Source organism: Cebus imitator, unplaced genomic scaffold (genome assembly GCF_001604975.1).
Source record: "Cebus imitator isolate Cc_AM_T3 unplaced genomic scaffold, Cebus_imitator-1.0 Scaffold722, whole genome shotgun sequence".
Classification (NCBI taxonomy): domain Eukaryota; kingdom Metazoa; phylum Chordata; class Mammalia; order Primates; family Cebidae; genus Cebus; species Cebus imitator.
Window position 1 is genome coordinate 515,304 of NW_016108037.1, and position 14,998 is coordinate 530,301.

Below are 14,998 nucleotides of genomic sequence, written 5' to 3' on the forward strand. Positions count from 1 at the left end.
AGGGAACCCAGGGCCGCAGTGCCCTTGGCGGTGGCCTCCTCCTTTGCAGAGCTGCTCCAGACACATGGACCAGTGGTTGTCAAACTCTGTGTGCTCTGAGGAACCCTGTCTCCACCACCTGCTGTCCCTTGCTCAGGGATTTGGGGAGATTTCATCTGAGGAAGGACTGCCGCTGCTTTTTGAAAAGTCTGAAAGCTACTGCAGAGTGACTCATAACCCTGGCTCTACCCTGCCCTCACCAAGAGAGGGGCTGGGGCAGGGAATTCAAGTGCCTACCATGGCTAGGCTTTCATCTGGCAGGGGGCTCGTGTCCCAGAAGGGGCGTGTTCCTGGCGGCCTCCTCCTGTGTAGAGGAAGGAAGGGCGTTTTCAAGTAAGCCTTCAGTCCTTACGGGCCAAATAAGGACTTGAGCCAAAACAAGCAGATTGGGCTGGACTCTGAATGTGCTCCTCCAGTGAGATGGCGGTGTGGGGGAGGGGGGAGGGGATGGGCGCTGATAGCAGTCTCCACCAGAATGCACAGGGTGGGGAGGTGGGCTGCAGAGTAAACTAAGTCTGGCCAAGAGCCCACTGGTTGCTAAGAATTCTGACTACCTCACTGCCCAGAAGAGATGCCTCTGAGATCAGGAACAAATCCAGAAAAACCACTGTGCAGAAAGACCCCGCAAAACAGTGACGATAATACCTGCTTTATCTACTTTGTAAGGTTATTGGAGGCCATACAAGATAACAGACCAAACCCCTTCCTGAGCGTCGGAAAGACATTTCCTGTTGCATGGGGCCATGGTGCGATTCATGGTGTGTGGAGCAGGTGGATTTGGATGCTAAGCAGAGGGGCAAGAGGGGAAGCAGTGAGGAGGCCTCCCGGCAGTTTGCTTTTCAGAAAGCATTTGTCCGAATGAATGTTCCTGGCAAAACAAATCCAGATTTCTTTTTTCCTTTTGAGACAGAGTCTCTCTCTGTTGCCCAGGCTGGAGTGCAATGGTGAGATCTCGACTCACTGCAACTTCTGCCTTCTGGGTCCAAGTGATTCTCCTGCCTCAGCCACCTGAGTAGCTGGGATTACAGGTGCCCGCCACCACACCCAGCTAATTTTTGTATTTTTAGTAGAGACGGGGTTTCACCATGTTGGTCAGGCTGGTCTTGAGCCCCTGACCTTGAGATCTGCCCGCCTCGGCCTCCCAAAGTGCTGGGATTGCAGGCATTAGCCACAGTGCGTGGCCCAGAATTTTTAAAGGTATATTTAGGCTGTGTTGACAGCGGCAAGCTGGCCTCAGGAATTGGAGGGGGAAGGCTGGAGGAGTCAGAGAGCTGGGGATTGTGGGGTGAATGGAGAGAAGACATTCTGAGTTTGGCTCTGGGGTTTCGGAATGTGAAGTGTGTGTGTAGGCGGCCTGTGTGTGTGCGTGTGCCTGGGCATATGTCCCTGTGTGTGTGTGGCTGCGTACATACATGTATGTCCACATACACCTGGGCATACATGTGCCTCGGGTGCCTGTGTTTGCACTTGGGTTTGTGTGTGGACATGTTTGTAAATGCATGTGCAGCCGTGTGCCTTGTGTGGGTGCATGTGCTCATCTATATATATGGCTTTGCACACGTCTGTGCACATGTGTGTGCATGTGTTTCTGTGTACATGTACCTCTGTCCACCTGCCTCCATATGTGACTGTGTGTGCGCAGAGGCTTGTGTGTCGGTGTGTGTGTCCATGTCCTTGTGCACGCACGTGCCTGCGTGTGCATGCCTTTGAGTGTGTTTCTGGGCTCTGCTTCCTGTTGTTCAGCCACGGAGCCTCTGACTCCTCCTCACACAATTAGAGGAATTCCAGCCATCCCAGGGACAGCCCTGGGAAAACGGTTCCTTTGGAAGGGTTGGGGAATGTTTCCTTTTATGGTAGCATTGAGCCGTTGCTGCTCACAACTTGCCAGCACTCGCAGGTACATTTTGGCCTGCGAGTAGAGCCGGTGACTAAACATGCCCACAGCTGGGGCAGACTACAGGGAGCCTCAGTGGGGGAGGGCAAGGGCCTGCGATCACAAAAGTGTTTGTTCCAAACCCCTATCGGTTGCCACACTGTTGTTAGGGGCCAGCGATGAAATGTCGTTCCTGCTGCCTCCCTCCCTTCTGTCTTCCCGTCTGTCTTGTCAAGGATGCTGGGCTCTAATCTCTGTCCTTGCTGTGCAGGCTTGAAGGACTGTTTTTTTGAGAAAGGCAAGGCGGGGATTAAGGCCACCCTAGAGCTTGCCTCCCTAGCAGTGCCCACAGCAGAGAGCAGAGTGTGGGATGTGTTAGAGTGACCTAGCCCCTCTGTGCCCCCACCCTGTTGATGCTTAGGGGGCTGGGAGGAAGCTGTGGCCCAGGGCACAGGTGATGTCGGTGTTGGGTGAGAGGTTTGTTTTTTCTTCTCTGTTCGGGCTTCCTTTTCCCCCCCCCGAACGACCAGTGGGCAGAAGAAGAGATAGGAGGCAATGCCTAGCCCCGCACACTGCTGAGGTCAGGCACACTGGAAAGCTCACCTCGGAAGAGGCAGGCTACCTAGCTGGTCGGCATCTACTGGTGTAGAACAGTTAAATGTGTCTCCCGAGGCCATGTGCGTGGAAAGCCATGAGTCGTTCTCCCAGTGCCTAGTCATGCAGGGCCCTGACCAGGCGGGCAGTGCGAGCCACTGAGTATGTCCTTCACACGTCGCTGAACCCATGTTTCCATCCAGTGCCGATACTGTACCAGCAGCCACGGATGCTCCCACTGCCCCCGACAACGCCACTTCCCTCCCCAAATGGTTGGTGCCTACTGACTTCCCCACCACCCATGTCGACGTCGTGGTGGGGAAGTCAGTAGGCACCAACCATTTGGGGAGCTTCCTCTCTTTACAGGGACTGCGGCAGGTCTGTTTTGTGTGTTATTTCTATTTTGCAAACGAATCCTGCAAGGGAGTTAGTAGCATATCTCCTTTGTGGTTGTAGAAACTCAGACTCAGACTTAAATACTTCACGGCAGCTCAAATATTTGTAAGTAGCCTGATCCTGGATTCAGGCCAGTTTGACTTCAAGGACGGTGGGGACTTTAGATGGGGTGCGATAAAACGGAAACAAAATTAGTTTGTATTTTCAGCTGTTGCTTAAGATTGGTACCCAGTACTGAACAGCCAGGATGCCTTACTGTTACTGGCAGACTCAGCTTTCGAGTGTGGGCATCACTGCCCCTCCTGTACCAGGGGAGAGTGAGTATTTATAGCCTTACTTGCCGAGTGGTTCACAGAGCTGTTGATAGTTACTGAAAGTTCCTGACACTCGGCTCTAGAACAGGTTGTCACAGAAACCCATCAGAAGCTGTCATTCTTTACAAGCTGCCTCTAAAGTGACATCATTGCACGCCTTCCACTTGCCAGATACCATGCTGGTGTGGTCACATGTGTTGTGGACACATGTACTGTTATCCCACGCTGCGGAGGAGGGAGCTGGGGCTCAGGGAAGGCTGCGCACCTGTCCTGGGTCTCACGCTGTGAGGCAGCATCTTACCCCAGGGCCTTCCCATTGCAAAGCCAGGCCTCGGCACCCCTCCTCCCCCGGCCTCTTAAGCAGTGCTCCTTCCTTCAATGGGGATGGTATTTAGAGCACCTGCAGCGGGCTTATTTCTAACAGTCTCAGCCCCCGTTATAAACACACAGGGCAGGCCCCACTCAGCTCCCAGAAAAGTCAGTTCCTGGAGAGCTTTCCAAACATTGGTTCCCGCTAAGGTGGGAGACAGAACTATTTCTAGTTTTCTGGTGGGGGCTGGGCAGCATGGTAGGCAGTCTGAGCTCCCAGCTGCCTAGTGGCACTGTCCCCCCACAAATGTCCCTCCCAGCAAGGTGTACTGTCAGCCTATGAGGGTGGGCTGCGAGATCCCCGAAAAGACAGCGTCTGTGGCTCTGTGCTCCCTTTCTGGGAAACAGACAGCTCTTCGGGAGAGGGAGACTTTGTATCTGGTGGGAGTTAATCAGTTGTCTCCTTTGTTGCAGACCGGGAAGATCAATCCATCTTGTGCACGTAAGTATTTCTCCATCTGAGTAATGGTTCGTTTCACCCACCAATCTGTTCTCATTCTTGAGGACTCCTACTGAAACCACGACTGGGGATTGTGAAGTCCCCCATTCTCAATTCAAGGCTCCCTCCTCCGCTTCCCCAGGGGACAGGACTTCAGCTTGTACGTTTGCTACTAGGGGGGCCCGCTGCATGGATGAGCTCAATTTCAATCATCCTTCTTCAAGAAGCCTGTGGGAAGAGGGGTGGATTTTATGGCAGAAAGGAAAACCAAGATCCTCTCCACAATCCAGCTGGGAACCAGCCCCTCCATAACTTTTGGGCAGAAGGCATTCCTTCACTCCCTGTATGGTGGCTTTCTTTACCTGGATTGAAATAGACCCTGGGGCCTCTCACCCTCTGAACTTCAGAAGGAGATCCATAAACCCCATTGCCAAGGGAGTTAATGGCACAGAACATTCCTTCAAGTGAAGTTTCAGAGGAACATGTCCCAGTGCCTTTGACCCTTATGTCCACAGCTGCCTAAAACTGATTTTTAAAACACTTGCATGTGAAGGCTGCCAAGTGACCGGGGCAGGCAGTGGGTTTCAGTTGACTTCTGTCCGGCCCCTGGAGAGCCATGGGAAATGGACTGCAGGAGGATTCCAGAGTGTTTATGTGGCTGTCCCTTTTGCTGCCCAATAGATGTTGGGGCCTTCATGGGCACCCGATAGAAGGCGAGGCAGTCAAGTGTGCAGTGGGAAGGGACGGAGGTCAAGGACTTGGCCAGGCCTAACCCCGGGACTTCCTTGCCTCTCTTGGTAGGGGCGAATCTGGAGCTGGCAAGACAGAGAACACCAAGAAGGTCATCCAGTATCTGGCGTACGTGGCGTCCTCACACAAGAGCAAGAAGGACCAGGTGAGTGCTGTGGTCCCCACAGCCGCTTGCTGGGCCTCGGTGGGATGATGGAGGAAGAACACTTAGTGGTCATGGCTTCAGGTTCACATGAGGATGCTTTGGGGAATGAAGCAGAGGCTGGGCCCACTTCTGCTGAGGCGACAGCGTGGCCGTCTTGGGAGTGGTCCGGCAGTAGCAAGCCCATTCCGTCCTTGGCCTCCTAGCCTTCTGAGTTGCTATGGAAACTGGCGAGGTCCTGGAGTTTGCGCAGAAGCCCTCTTGGCATCTGTAGCTAATTGCTGTGTGTCCTCCCCTTCTGAGGCTGGAAGGCAGGTTCCAAGACTTGGTCCTCAAGTTGCTGGTCACTTGCAGGGTCTCGAGCGGACGTGTGTTTGAATCCATTTCTTTTCCCTGCCATTGAAATGCCTCAGGGTGGTCAGCCACCCACTCCCAGCACCCCAGCGAAGAGTGAAAGGGCAGCTGGAAAGTCATCTCACCTCCGTTTTTTTCCTCTCCCTTTTGATGGCTTATGGTTGAACCCAGCAGTGTCCTCGCTAGGTGAGCTGCACGTTTACTGCACGTTCTGCACTGCGAATGCGTGTTCTGCCCATCGTGTGCCCTTGAATTCTGTACTTTGTTCTAAGCAGCTTTTCACCCCACACTGGTCACACTCTGCAGCTAGAACTCTTCTTTTAGACTCAGCTCACAGACTGTCTTGGGAGAGGGGCTGGGTGTGGCACACAGTGACCTCCTGTGCACTCTGAAATGACAGCTCCTGCAGAATGGGGGTGGGCCTCACACCTAGTTATTCTCAGAAACTCCAGTCATGCCCAGGCTTCCCCACAGTGCACCATAGCTGTCATGCCCCGTGCAGAACCTGACCTCTGCACGGTGGATGGCGACTCCACCCTCACGGAGCCCTCCCCGCTCCGTGGTCCAGACCAGATGCAGATGGCCGGCTGCCCTCACCTGCCACCGCTGTGCCAGTCGGAAGCAGTGCCGGGGAGGTCTCACGTTGGAGTTTTTCAGAGGTTGGGGTGATCAGATGTCAGCATGACCGTGGGGTGCCCTCTCTCTCTCTCAAGCACACATTCTTAAACTCCCTCGTGAAACCTAAGTGCCAGTGGTGTTCCTTGAAGCCATCAGGGGAGCTTGGCTGCTCCCGGCGGCTCCACCTTACTGGCGTGCTGTGTGCGACGTTCGTAAGTAAGGAGGGTGTGAGTCTGCATGCAGGTCTGGGGTGTGGCCTGCAGAATGGCCTAATGTGTACAGTCTTCTGGAACCAAACCAAAAGTAACTTTCCATGTGCCAAGCTTCTCAAGACATTCAGAATCTTTTTCCATGGGGCGTCAGGAGTTATATTTAGAAACTAATAAAGTTTCTTTCTTTCCTGTCTCTCTCTCTCTCCCTCTCTCTCTCACTCTCTCTCCTCCCTCATCTCCCTCCCTACCCATTCTCCATTCTTTTTAGGAGGCCTATTTTAAAAACAGAGCTGTGAGGTTAGGAGTTCTCTAGCTGTGGTTTTCCATCTCTGAATTTGCAGTAAAATCCATTTCCCAACTATGGATTCAATGCCTAGTACGTGACCTGTTCTTGGGAGGGTGACATTCAGTCCCTGCCCTGGAAGACACGAGACAGGACACAGTTAGAGGGCTGTGAAATCGATTATGTGCCTTCCATCTGGGGTCCCTGCTGTAGAGGGGAAGGCAGCACTCGGCAAAGACAGCATGCTGGGGTTGGGGGTGACGGTGGGAGCCACGCTGTCAAAATTGGACTTTGGTAGGCACCCTGTCCCTGCCCTGAGCCCACTGGAGTGAGGGAATAGGTTGCCCCTGGCTTCCATTCACAGCTCAGGCTGTCGGCACGAAAGGCCATTGGCCAGTTTGGTTGATTTCCTTGCCTGAAGCTGTGCTGTGATTTTCCACAGGCAGCTGGGGCACAGAATACCCTTGAACTTGGTTTGGGAGTGAGCACCCTCTCACTTGCAGTGGCCGAGTTGATCCTCCCAACACCAGCAGAGGGGTTGTTCCAGACCTTACCTTGCTGCGGGGAGGCCAGGTTTGGCCTGGGCTGCGGGTTGGCAAAGCAGAGCTTGGGACAAGGGACTTTCCAGGCAGGTGCCCGGACCCTGACCCGCTGGCCTTTGACTTGCCCTGCTCTGTTATTTGTGCACTAGTTGGGCCCCACTGGCAGAAACAGTGAAGCCCTTCAGAAACCGGTAGGTGACCCCAAACCTTATGAGCATGTAGTACATACAATAGCGTGTCATTTCATGTTATGCAGATTCCACTGAAAAATTAAAGTCTTCTGTGCCCAGTTAGATGTCAGTAGAGAAAAAGCTGTAGGTTTGTCATCACTGTCGTTAGCAGGGAACTCGGCTCTGGAATCTGAAGTGGCTGTACCCGACTTGGCCCCACAGCCCCACTTTCCACGGCCACAGTGTGTGGTCCCGCACAGAGGCCCCAGTTCACCTCCTAGCCAGGGCGAGCGCAGGCCCTATAGGGGGGCCGTGCTCCTTTCTGTCTGTCTGCAGAAACGGGAGCGGCTCAGCCAGCCTGACAGCCTGGCCCATGCTCTGAGAAGAACATCGTAGGGGACGGGGGAGCCATTCTCATCCAAATTGGGCTCCGTGGGCTGCCTCAGCCGACTTCCCAGGCCCGCCCAAGGCCTGTGGGTGGAGGCATGGTGTCCAGTTACCACTGGTGCCCAGCACACATGTAGAGCCTACTCTGTGGGTTTGACCCCTGCCCCCTGACCTGGCCCCGCTGACCCTTCTTCCTGGTGGGCAGCAGAGCAGTGCCTTCACTTATCTGGATGGCTCTCAGACGGAAGGCTTCCTAGCTCTGGGTTGGGGGGTCCTGGCCTAGAAGGGCTGCCGGGGAGGAGGCTCTGCTTTGTCCCTTGCGGTCTTGGGTGGGCTTCCAGCCTGGCTCGGCTAGATTCCAGTGTCCCCAGTGCCCTGCAGACAGGCCTCGTCTGTGGCAGATGTGCTTGTAGGGCCGGAGTCCAGGACTCTCCTGGGAGCTCCTGCTACTCCCGGTTTTCCTTGTCATCACTCACAGGCGACTGCCGTTCCCGGAAAACCCTGGCTTGACTCCAGTGTTTAATAAATACAAAGGCTCGCCTGGGCCTTGTGTGATGTTCTTTCCCCGAGAGGGCACTCGGGCATTAAGCGGAACGAGCTCCCCGGTGTCCTCAGCTGGTGTTAGCTATTCCCTGGCCTGAATGGGGCTGCTGTGCAGGTTTGAAGACAGCAGTGGCTGATGGGTTAGGTCGGGGACTTGAATCCCGCCACCCAGCTCTGCTGATTGATAGCGGGATGACCTTGCCTCAGCTTCCTCTGCTGTGAAATGGGGCCACTCTGTCCTGCCCCCTGAGTATGGTGGGCGTCCAGGGATAAGAAGGCACAAGGGTGCATTTTGTCAACCATAAAGCACCGTTGAGTCCACAGCAGGATTTATTGGCATTTTTGGTAAATAGCTTGCAGTTCATGCATTGCGTGCTCACTGCCTGCCATGGTGGGTTTAGGGTGTGGCAGTGGAGGGGCTGGCAAGGAAAGGGAAGTGTTTATTAGGACACAGATGAGATGAGCATGTATATTTTCCAGATCTGATGTTCTCATTGCCTTTTCCTATGAAAATGAATAAAAATGTGAGGATTAGAGGCAAGGAGGGACAGGGAGGCCGGTGGACACAGGGTGGAGCCATTTCCCAGGATGTCTGTGCTACCGGCTTCCCTAGTTCATGTGCTGCTTTCATCTGGGTCCTCCAGGGCCAGGTTCTTAGAGCTGAGGGAGCTTCCTGCCTGCTGTTTCTAGGGCCATGGAAGTAAGTTGAAACTGACCAAAGTTTCCAAAGCTCGGTTGGAAGGCCGCACTTGGGTGATACTGGGGCCTGGCCTTGGCTGGAGTGGCACACTGGAGCCCACCCAGAAGCCTCTGTTCCTGGCACATTGGATGTGCTGACACAGCTCTGCCCATCGTCCTCTTCTTGGCAGAGCAGGCTCGGCAGCCCAGGTTGCTACCCGGCCTTCACTGCATCCCTGGGTTCCTTGCAGGGTGAGTTGGAGCGGCAGCTGCTGCAGGCCAACCCCATCTTGGAGGCCTTCGGGAACGCCAAGACCGTGAAGAATGACAACTCCTCCCGCTTTGTGAGTAGCACGGCGGTGCCCTGACTCCAGGGACAGAGGGCTCTGCCAGAGCTTTGGCTCATGCTGCCTTCTCCTGGGTGCCCTTCCCTCAAAACCAAGGACAAGTCAGACTCAGTACTGTCTGGCCTGTTGCGTGGACTAGGCCAGACCCAATGCAAGTTGGTGTGGACCTGCCCTGCCCCTCTTAAGGAAGGAGACCACCAGTAGCTTCTTCAGCCTCCCTCATGGCAGGAGGAAAGGCCAGCGAGGGTGTTGCCTACGCTGCCCAAGAGCGTCCTGCTGCCACCAGGAGCCAGTTAGCTCCCAGGTCAGGCATAGAGGAACACTTCCCAGATAACTGGCCTCTCTCCTGCTCTGCGGAGGAACCTGGGTGCGGGCTCTGCTTGTCTTGGGCTCACGGCCTCAGGCAGTGTGGTGTGCGGTGCTGGAGTCCTGAGGGCCCACGTAAGGTGGCCATAGGGGCATGGGTCCAGTCTCAGGGTTTTCTCCCTCCAAGCTGTGCCCACTGGAGGTGGGGCGGGGGGCTCTGGTCTCTCCCGTACTAGCTCCCCAAGGCAGGGGCACCCCTGATCTCTCATTATCCTCATTTACTTAGGGCAAATTCATTCGAATCAACTTTGATGTCAACGGCTACATCGTTGGAGCCAACATTGAGACTTGTATCCTTGTGGTTTGTTGGGATGAGAGTTCTGGATCTGGAGGGGCAGCATGACTTTTATAGAGGAAAAACTGCCTCCTGATTCCAGCACTTTCCCCATTCTGGGCTGGTCATGATACCTTCTCTGTGGACTTGGGAGGACTGTCAGGGTCAGCTCAGTGCAAACCCAACACAGAGCTTAGGACTTTATTCACGGGAAGGGTAATGTTCTGGTTTGAATGACATGGAGTTGTTGAAAGGTGTCTAGTGTGGCTCCCAGAGGTGGGCATTTAGAGGATGCTGCTTTCTCTCTCCAACATGCCAGCATTTAACCTTCACTTGTGGGACTGTTCTTGTTTCCATTATCTGTAAGAATGAGACAAAGAGGCCTGGTGGGGGGGCTCTTGCCCATCATCCCGGCACTTTGGGAGGCCAAGGTGGGTGGAGCATTGAGGTCGGGAGTTTGAGACCATCCTGGCCAACATGGGGAAACCCCATCTCTACTGAAAATACAAAAATTAGCTGGGCATGATGGCACACCCCTGTAGTCCCAGCTACTCGGGAGGCTGAGGCAGGAGAATCACTTGAACCTGGGAGGCGGAGGTTGTGGTGATCTGAGATCGCGCCATTGCACTCCAGCCTGAGCAACAGAGCGAGACTCTGTCTCCAAAAAAAAAAAGGAATGAAACAAGGCTCCTGAGGGGTGTGAGCTACTCTTGGACATGCTGTGCCCCCTTGAAGGTGAGAACCAAGGTAGTTTGCTTTTGCTGTATTTTGCCATTTTGTTCCATTCTTCCTTCCTGATGAAGTTCAGTTCCTTTGGATGAGAATAAGAGGGCAGTGGAAGGCAGGCCGGGCATGGCGGCTCACGCCGGTAATCCCAGCACTTTGGGAGGCTGAGGTGGGTGGGTCACCTGAGGTCAGGAGTTTGAGACCAGCCTGGCCAACATGGTGAAACCCCGTCTTTACTAAAAATACAAAAATTAGCTGGGTGTGGTGGGACACGCCTGAAATCCCAGCTACTTGGGAGGCTGAGGCAGGAGAATTGCTTGAATCCAGGAGGTGGAGGCTGCAGTGAGCTGAGATCGCACCATTGCACTCCAGCCTGGGCGACAGAGTGAGACTGTCTCCAAAAATAGAGGACAGTGGAGGGCTTGCCTTTCCCCCATCTTGTGTTGTTCCTTAATGTTTGTGAAGATCTCCTGGAGAAATCTCGTGCCATCCGCCAAGCCAAGGAAGAACGAACCTTCCACATCTTCTATTATCTCCTGTCTGGGGCTGGAGAGCACCTGAAGAGTGAGTAGTTGGCTTGCAGCCTGATGCTGGGGCTGCCGGGCTCTGGGCCCCCTGCCAGAATTGGGCCATAGATGTCATTCGGGAAATGAAAACTTTGACCTTGGGTTTAGTGGGGAGAAGTGAGAGCGACTCCTGTCCCCTGTGCCATCCTAAGGACTTGGTCTTGTGTTTCTGACCACGCCAGAGAAGAGCTAGGGTGGGTTGCACATGCAGCTGCAAATCATGGGGTCCTGGTGTTCTCCTGGGCCAGGAGACGTGAGTGTCAGTGTCTCAGACACAGGAAAGCCGACGTTGCTGGCTACTCCGCAGTTTCCAGGGCATTTCAGGGCTCAAGGTGTGTCCCAGTCTCTCCAGCCTTTGAGGTCACAGCGCGGGTGGAGCCTCTGCTTTCAGCGCCTCGCTGAGACGCCCTTGTCCTCCACTCCTTACAGCCGATCTCCTGTTGGAGCCGTACAACAAATACCGCTTCCTGTCCAACGGGCACGTCACTATCCCCGGGCAGCAGGACAAGGACATGTTCCAGGAGACCATGGAGGCCATGAGGATTATGGGCATCCCAGAAGAGGAGCAAATGGGTACAGGGCTTGCCCTCCTGTGGGGGAGGGCGGGGCAGGGGAAGGCTGGGCATCAGGGACATCAGGGCAGCCGATGGGCCTGGGGAGCCTGAGAGAGGCCAGTGGGAGGGGAAGACCTTCAGCGTGTGGGAAAATGGTTCTTCCGAATTGAGGTTCAGGATTATTTGTTTCTGGTAGTCTCACAGGCATTTACACAGAAAGGGTGCAAAGGACATGTCCTTAACTGCCCAGGGCCTGGGTCCACTGCGTGACCTTAGCCATTTGCTGAAAGTAGCATATTCCTGTCCTGTCTCAGGGAGTGTGGAAGAAGCTGGGGGTGGGTGCTTTGTGCTGGTGAAGCCCAGAATGAGTGGCAGTGTGGAACACGCCTGTGTCTTCCCTCTTCCCAGAGGGAGGGTGAAGAGGGGCTTGTGTGCTCAGCCTGCTCGAGACTTTAGTCTGTAGAAAAATGGCGGGTGCCGGGCACAGTGGCTCATGCCTATAATCCAAGCACTTTGGGAGGCTGAGGTGGGCAGATCATGAGGTCAGGAAATCAAGAACATTTTGGTCAACATGGTGAAACCCTGTCTCTACTAAAATAGAAAAAATTAGCCAGGCATGATGGTGCTTGCCTGTAGTCCCAGCTGCTCGGGAGGCTGAGGCAGGGGAATCACTTGAACCCGGGAAGTGGAGATTGCAGTGAGCCGAGATTGCGCCACTGCACTCCAGCCTGGTGACAGAGTGAGACTCCATCTCAAAAAAAAAAAGAAAGATGGAGGGTTAGGGAGAGCTCACCTCCCTCTCTAGCCGTGTCTGCTTTGTGGCAGAATGCATGTGACAGGAGAGTGGAGTGAGGGTTTGGGTCAGAGCCACCTTTGCTCAGCCATAGGCACTGTATGAATGAACAGGCATGGCTGTGTTCCTGTAAGACTGTATAAAAGCAGGCGGTGGGCTCCTGGGCCAGACACATGTCCTTGGTCTGGATTTAGAAGTGTTAGGAACTGGGTGTGGTGGCTCATGCCTGTAATCCCAGCACTTTGGGAGGCATCTCTGCTAAAAAAAAAAAAAAAAATTAAAATTAATACCAATCTAAAAAAGCCATGTTAGGATTCTTAACAGAGCTCATGCCTAAGCATACGGCTTCCCAGCTGAGGTCCCGCGGGAGGCCTGGGAGACAAAGAGGTCATGCTGGCCGGGAGCGGGTGAGCCCTCCAGGGTGGCTGGGCCCACCACACACCGTTAGACCCAGACCTGGCGCCCCTGTGGCCCCAGGGAGTTGGGGGTGTCCCTGCTTGGCTTGTCTGGCTTGGGGATCCCTGGGTGAGTGAACTCCACCCCTCACTCCTGGGAATTACTCTGACCCATGTGTGCTTCTGAGCTGCCTCTTTGTACCCAAAGGCCTGCTGCGGGTGATCTCAGGGGTTCTTCAGCTCGGCAACATTGTCTTCAAGAAGGAGCGGAACACCGACCAGGCGTCCATGCCGGACAACACAGGTAACACCCAGGGCCTCTTGCCAGAAATGCGAGCGGGTGCTTGGATTTGCTTAGGAGGGAAGGTCTTGCAGAAATCCCAGCCACTGTTCTTCCTGATGTTAGGTGTGTTTCTGGCCACGTATCTGTTGGTACTTTTTGTACAGATATAAAACACACAGAAACACGTCCCTGCTTTTTTCTCACCAAGTAAGCATTTCAGAATAACTTAAACTTGTGATCACGTGAACCAGGGCTTCCCCCATTCATTCCTGAGACCATGCCATTTGTCAGGACACGAATGATTTCTGCCATAGCTCCACCTTAATGGGAGCCTTGCCTGCGACTAGGTTGAGATCTTGAAATTACGCCCTTGCCACACCCAACTCAGCTCCTTTGTTAGAGTTTCTGCAAATGACCCCATACAAGTTATTCAGTCTTAACGTGCCCTCCTTAGGGGCTCTCCAAAGCTGTAACGCAGAGGTGTGTGGACTGTAAGACACTCCTGGCCGGGTGTGTTGGCTCACGCCTGTAATCCCACCACTTTGGGAGGCCAAGGTGGGCGGATCACGGGGTCAGGAGTTTGAGACCAGCCTGACCAACATGGTGAAACCCCATCTCTATTAAAAATACAAAAATTAGCCAGGCATGGTGGCAGGTGCCTGTAATCCCAGCTACTCGGGAGGTTGAGGCAGGAGAATTGCTTGAACCCAGGAGGCGGAGGTTGCAGTGAGCTGAGATCGCACCACTGCACTCTAGCCTGGGCAGCAAGAGCAAGACTCCATTTCAAAACAAAAAAAGACACTCCTGTGGGATCCTGTGCTGTTCATGCCCCAGCACCAGGCCAGCCTGCTTCTGTCAGTCCCATTGGTGGGTGGGGACCTGCTTTTACACTCCAAGGTGTGCGGCTGAGAGTGGGCAGAGGAACCACTGCCACCACTGGGGCTTCCAGCCAGGATGCCTTCCTCCCTGCCCTGTGGGGCTCGGGGGAGGTACAGCTGCCCTGCCCACTGTCCTGCATGCGGCTGCTGAGTTGGGGGGATGCTGGGTGTCTGTGGCCCTGCTAAAGAAGGACCCAGATGTCATTGTCCTGGTAATGATTGCTTATTCATTGTGGCTTGCTTCCTCTCTGCTCCCAGGTCAAGCAGAGGGACTCATTTGCTTATGTCTAATTAGGACTCCCCCCCTCCCCCTTATTCTCTGAAAAATCTTAGCTGCCCAAAAGGTGTCCCATCTCTTGGGCATCAATGTGACCGATTTCACCAGAGGAATCCTCACTCCGCGCATCAAGGTGGGACGGGATTATGTCCAGAAGGCTCAGACGAAAGAGCAGGTATGTCTTCTAGGGCCAGGGCACCCAGCTGCCACCTGGCTGAAGAGCTGGATGTCCCTGCAGCAGCACAGTTGAGGCTGTTCTGGGCCATCCTGGGGTGTCGTGTCTGGCACTTTCACGTGACTCCCTGATGCGGTCCTCACAGCAACCCGGAGAGAGGTGGCATCACCCCATCTAGAGCACTGGAGAAGTTACTTGGCGCTTGCAAGGCTTCACGCCTAGCAAGTGCCATCTTGAGGCTGCGCTGTGCCTCTTTACATTGACACGATATTCTGGCTAATGGGGCATCAAGGATACAGGCATGTCCTGTCTGGTATAAAGCAGGAACTCGATGCCTCTGTAGCTTAACTCCTTTTGGTGCCAGGGTGGCGACTCCCGCCATCCTCGAGCCGGTGCCAAGCGGCTGTTTCTCTACCACCTGCTGCCTTGGCCTTGCCACACGTGCTGAGAGATGAGCTCAGTGCTTGCTCCTTCCTGCCAGACTGATGTGCCTGCCTGCCCCAGAGCAGAGGTCCCTCCCAGTGTGGGCCCCTCTCCATCTCTATCGGAGGTTTCTAGTTTCTTTTAGGGTGTTGGCCATGGGGGTTTTTAGGGTGCCAGACTCCTCTCTCAAAAATACCTGGAAGCTCATCTTGTGAGTCCTTCTCCCCGTTCGCTGTGC

At 54.4% G+C, this 14,998-nt stretch overlaps 1 protein-coding gene across 8 annotated transcripts in view; it reads left to right on the plus strand.

Annotated features, from left to right (window-relative positions):
* MYH9 (myosin heavy chain 9) overlaps positions 1 to 14,998 on the plus strand; it is a 116,717-nt gene that overhangs the window by 66,932 nt on the left and 34,787 nt on the right. For all 8 annotated transcript variants that reach the window (XR_005198417.1, XM_037735077.1, XM_037735082.1 and 5 more), the window contains exons 4-11: positions 4,000 to 4,027; positions 4,826 to 4,919; positions 8,955 to 9,047; positions 9,643 to 9,706; positions 10,882 to 10,980; positions 11,412 to 11,555; positions 12,933 to 13,028; positions 14,219 to 14,337. Coding sequence is in view for 7 of the 8 variants with exons in the window: in XM_037735077.1 (XP_037591005.1) it covers positions 4,000 to 4,027; positions 4,826 to 4,919; positions 8,955 to 9,047; positions 9,643 to 9,706; positions 10,882 to 10,980; positions 11,412 to 11,555; positions 12,933 to 13,028; positions 14,219 to 14,337 (737 nt within the window). In the remaining variant the exon portion in view is untranslated. The remainder of the gene's footprint in view (positions 1 to 3,999; positions 4,028 to 4,825; positions 4,920 to 8,954; positions 9,048 to 9,642; positions 9,707 to 10,881; positions 10,981 to 11,411; positions 11,556 to 12,932; positions 13,029 to 14,218; positions 14,338 to 14,998) is intronic.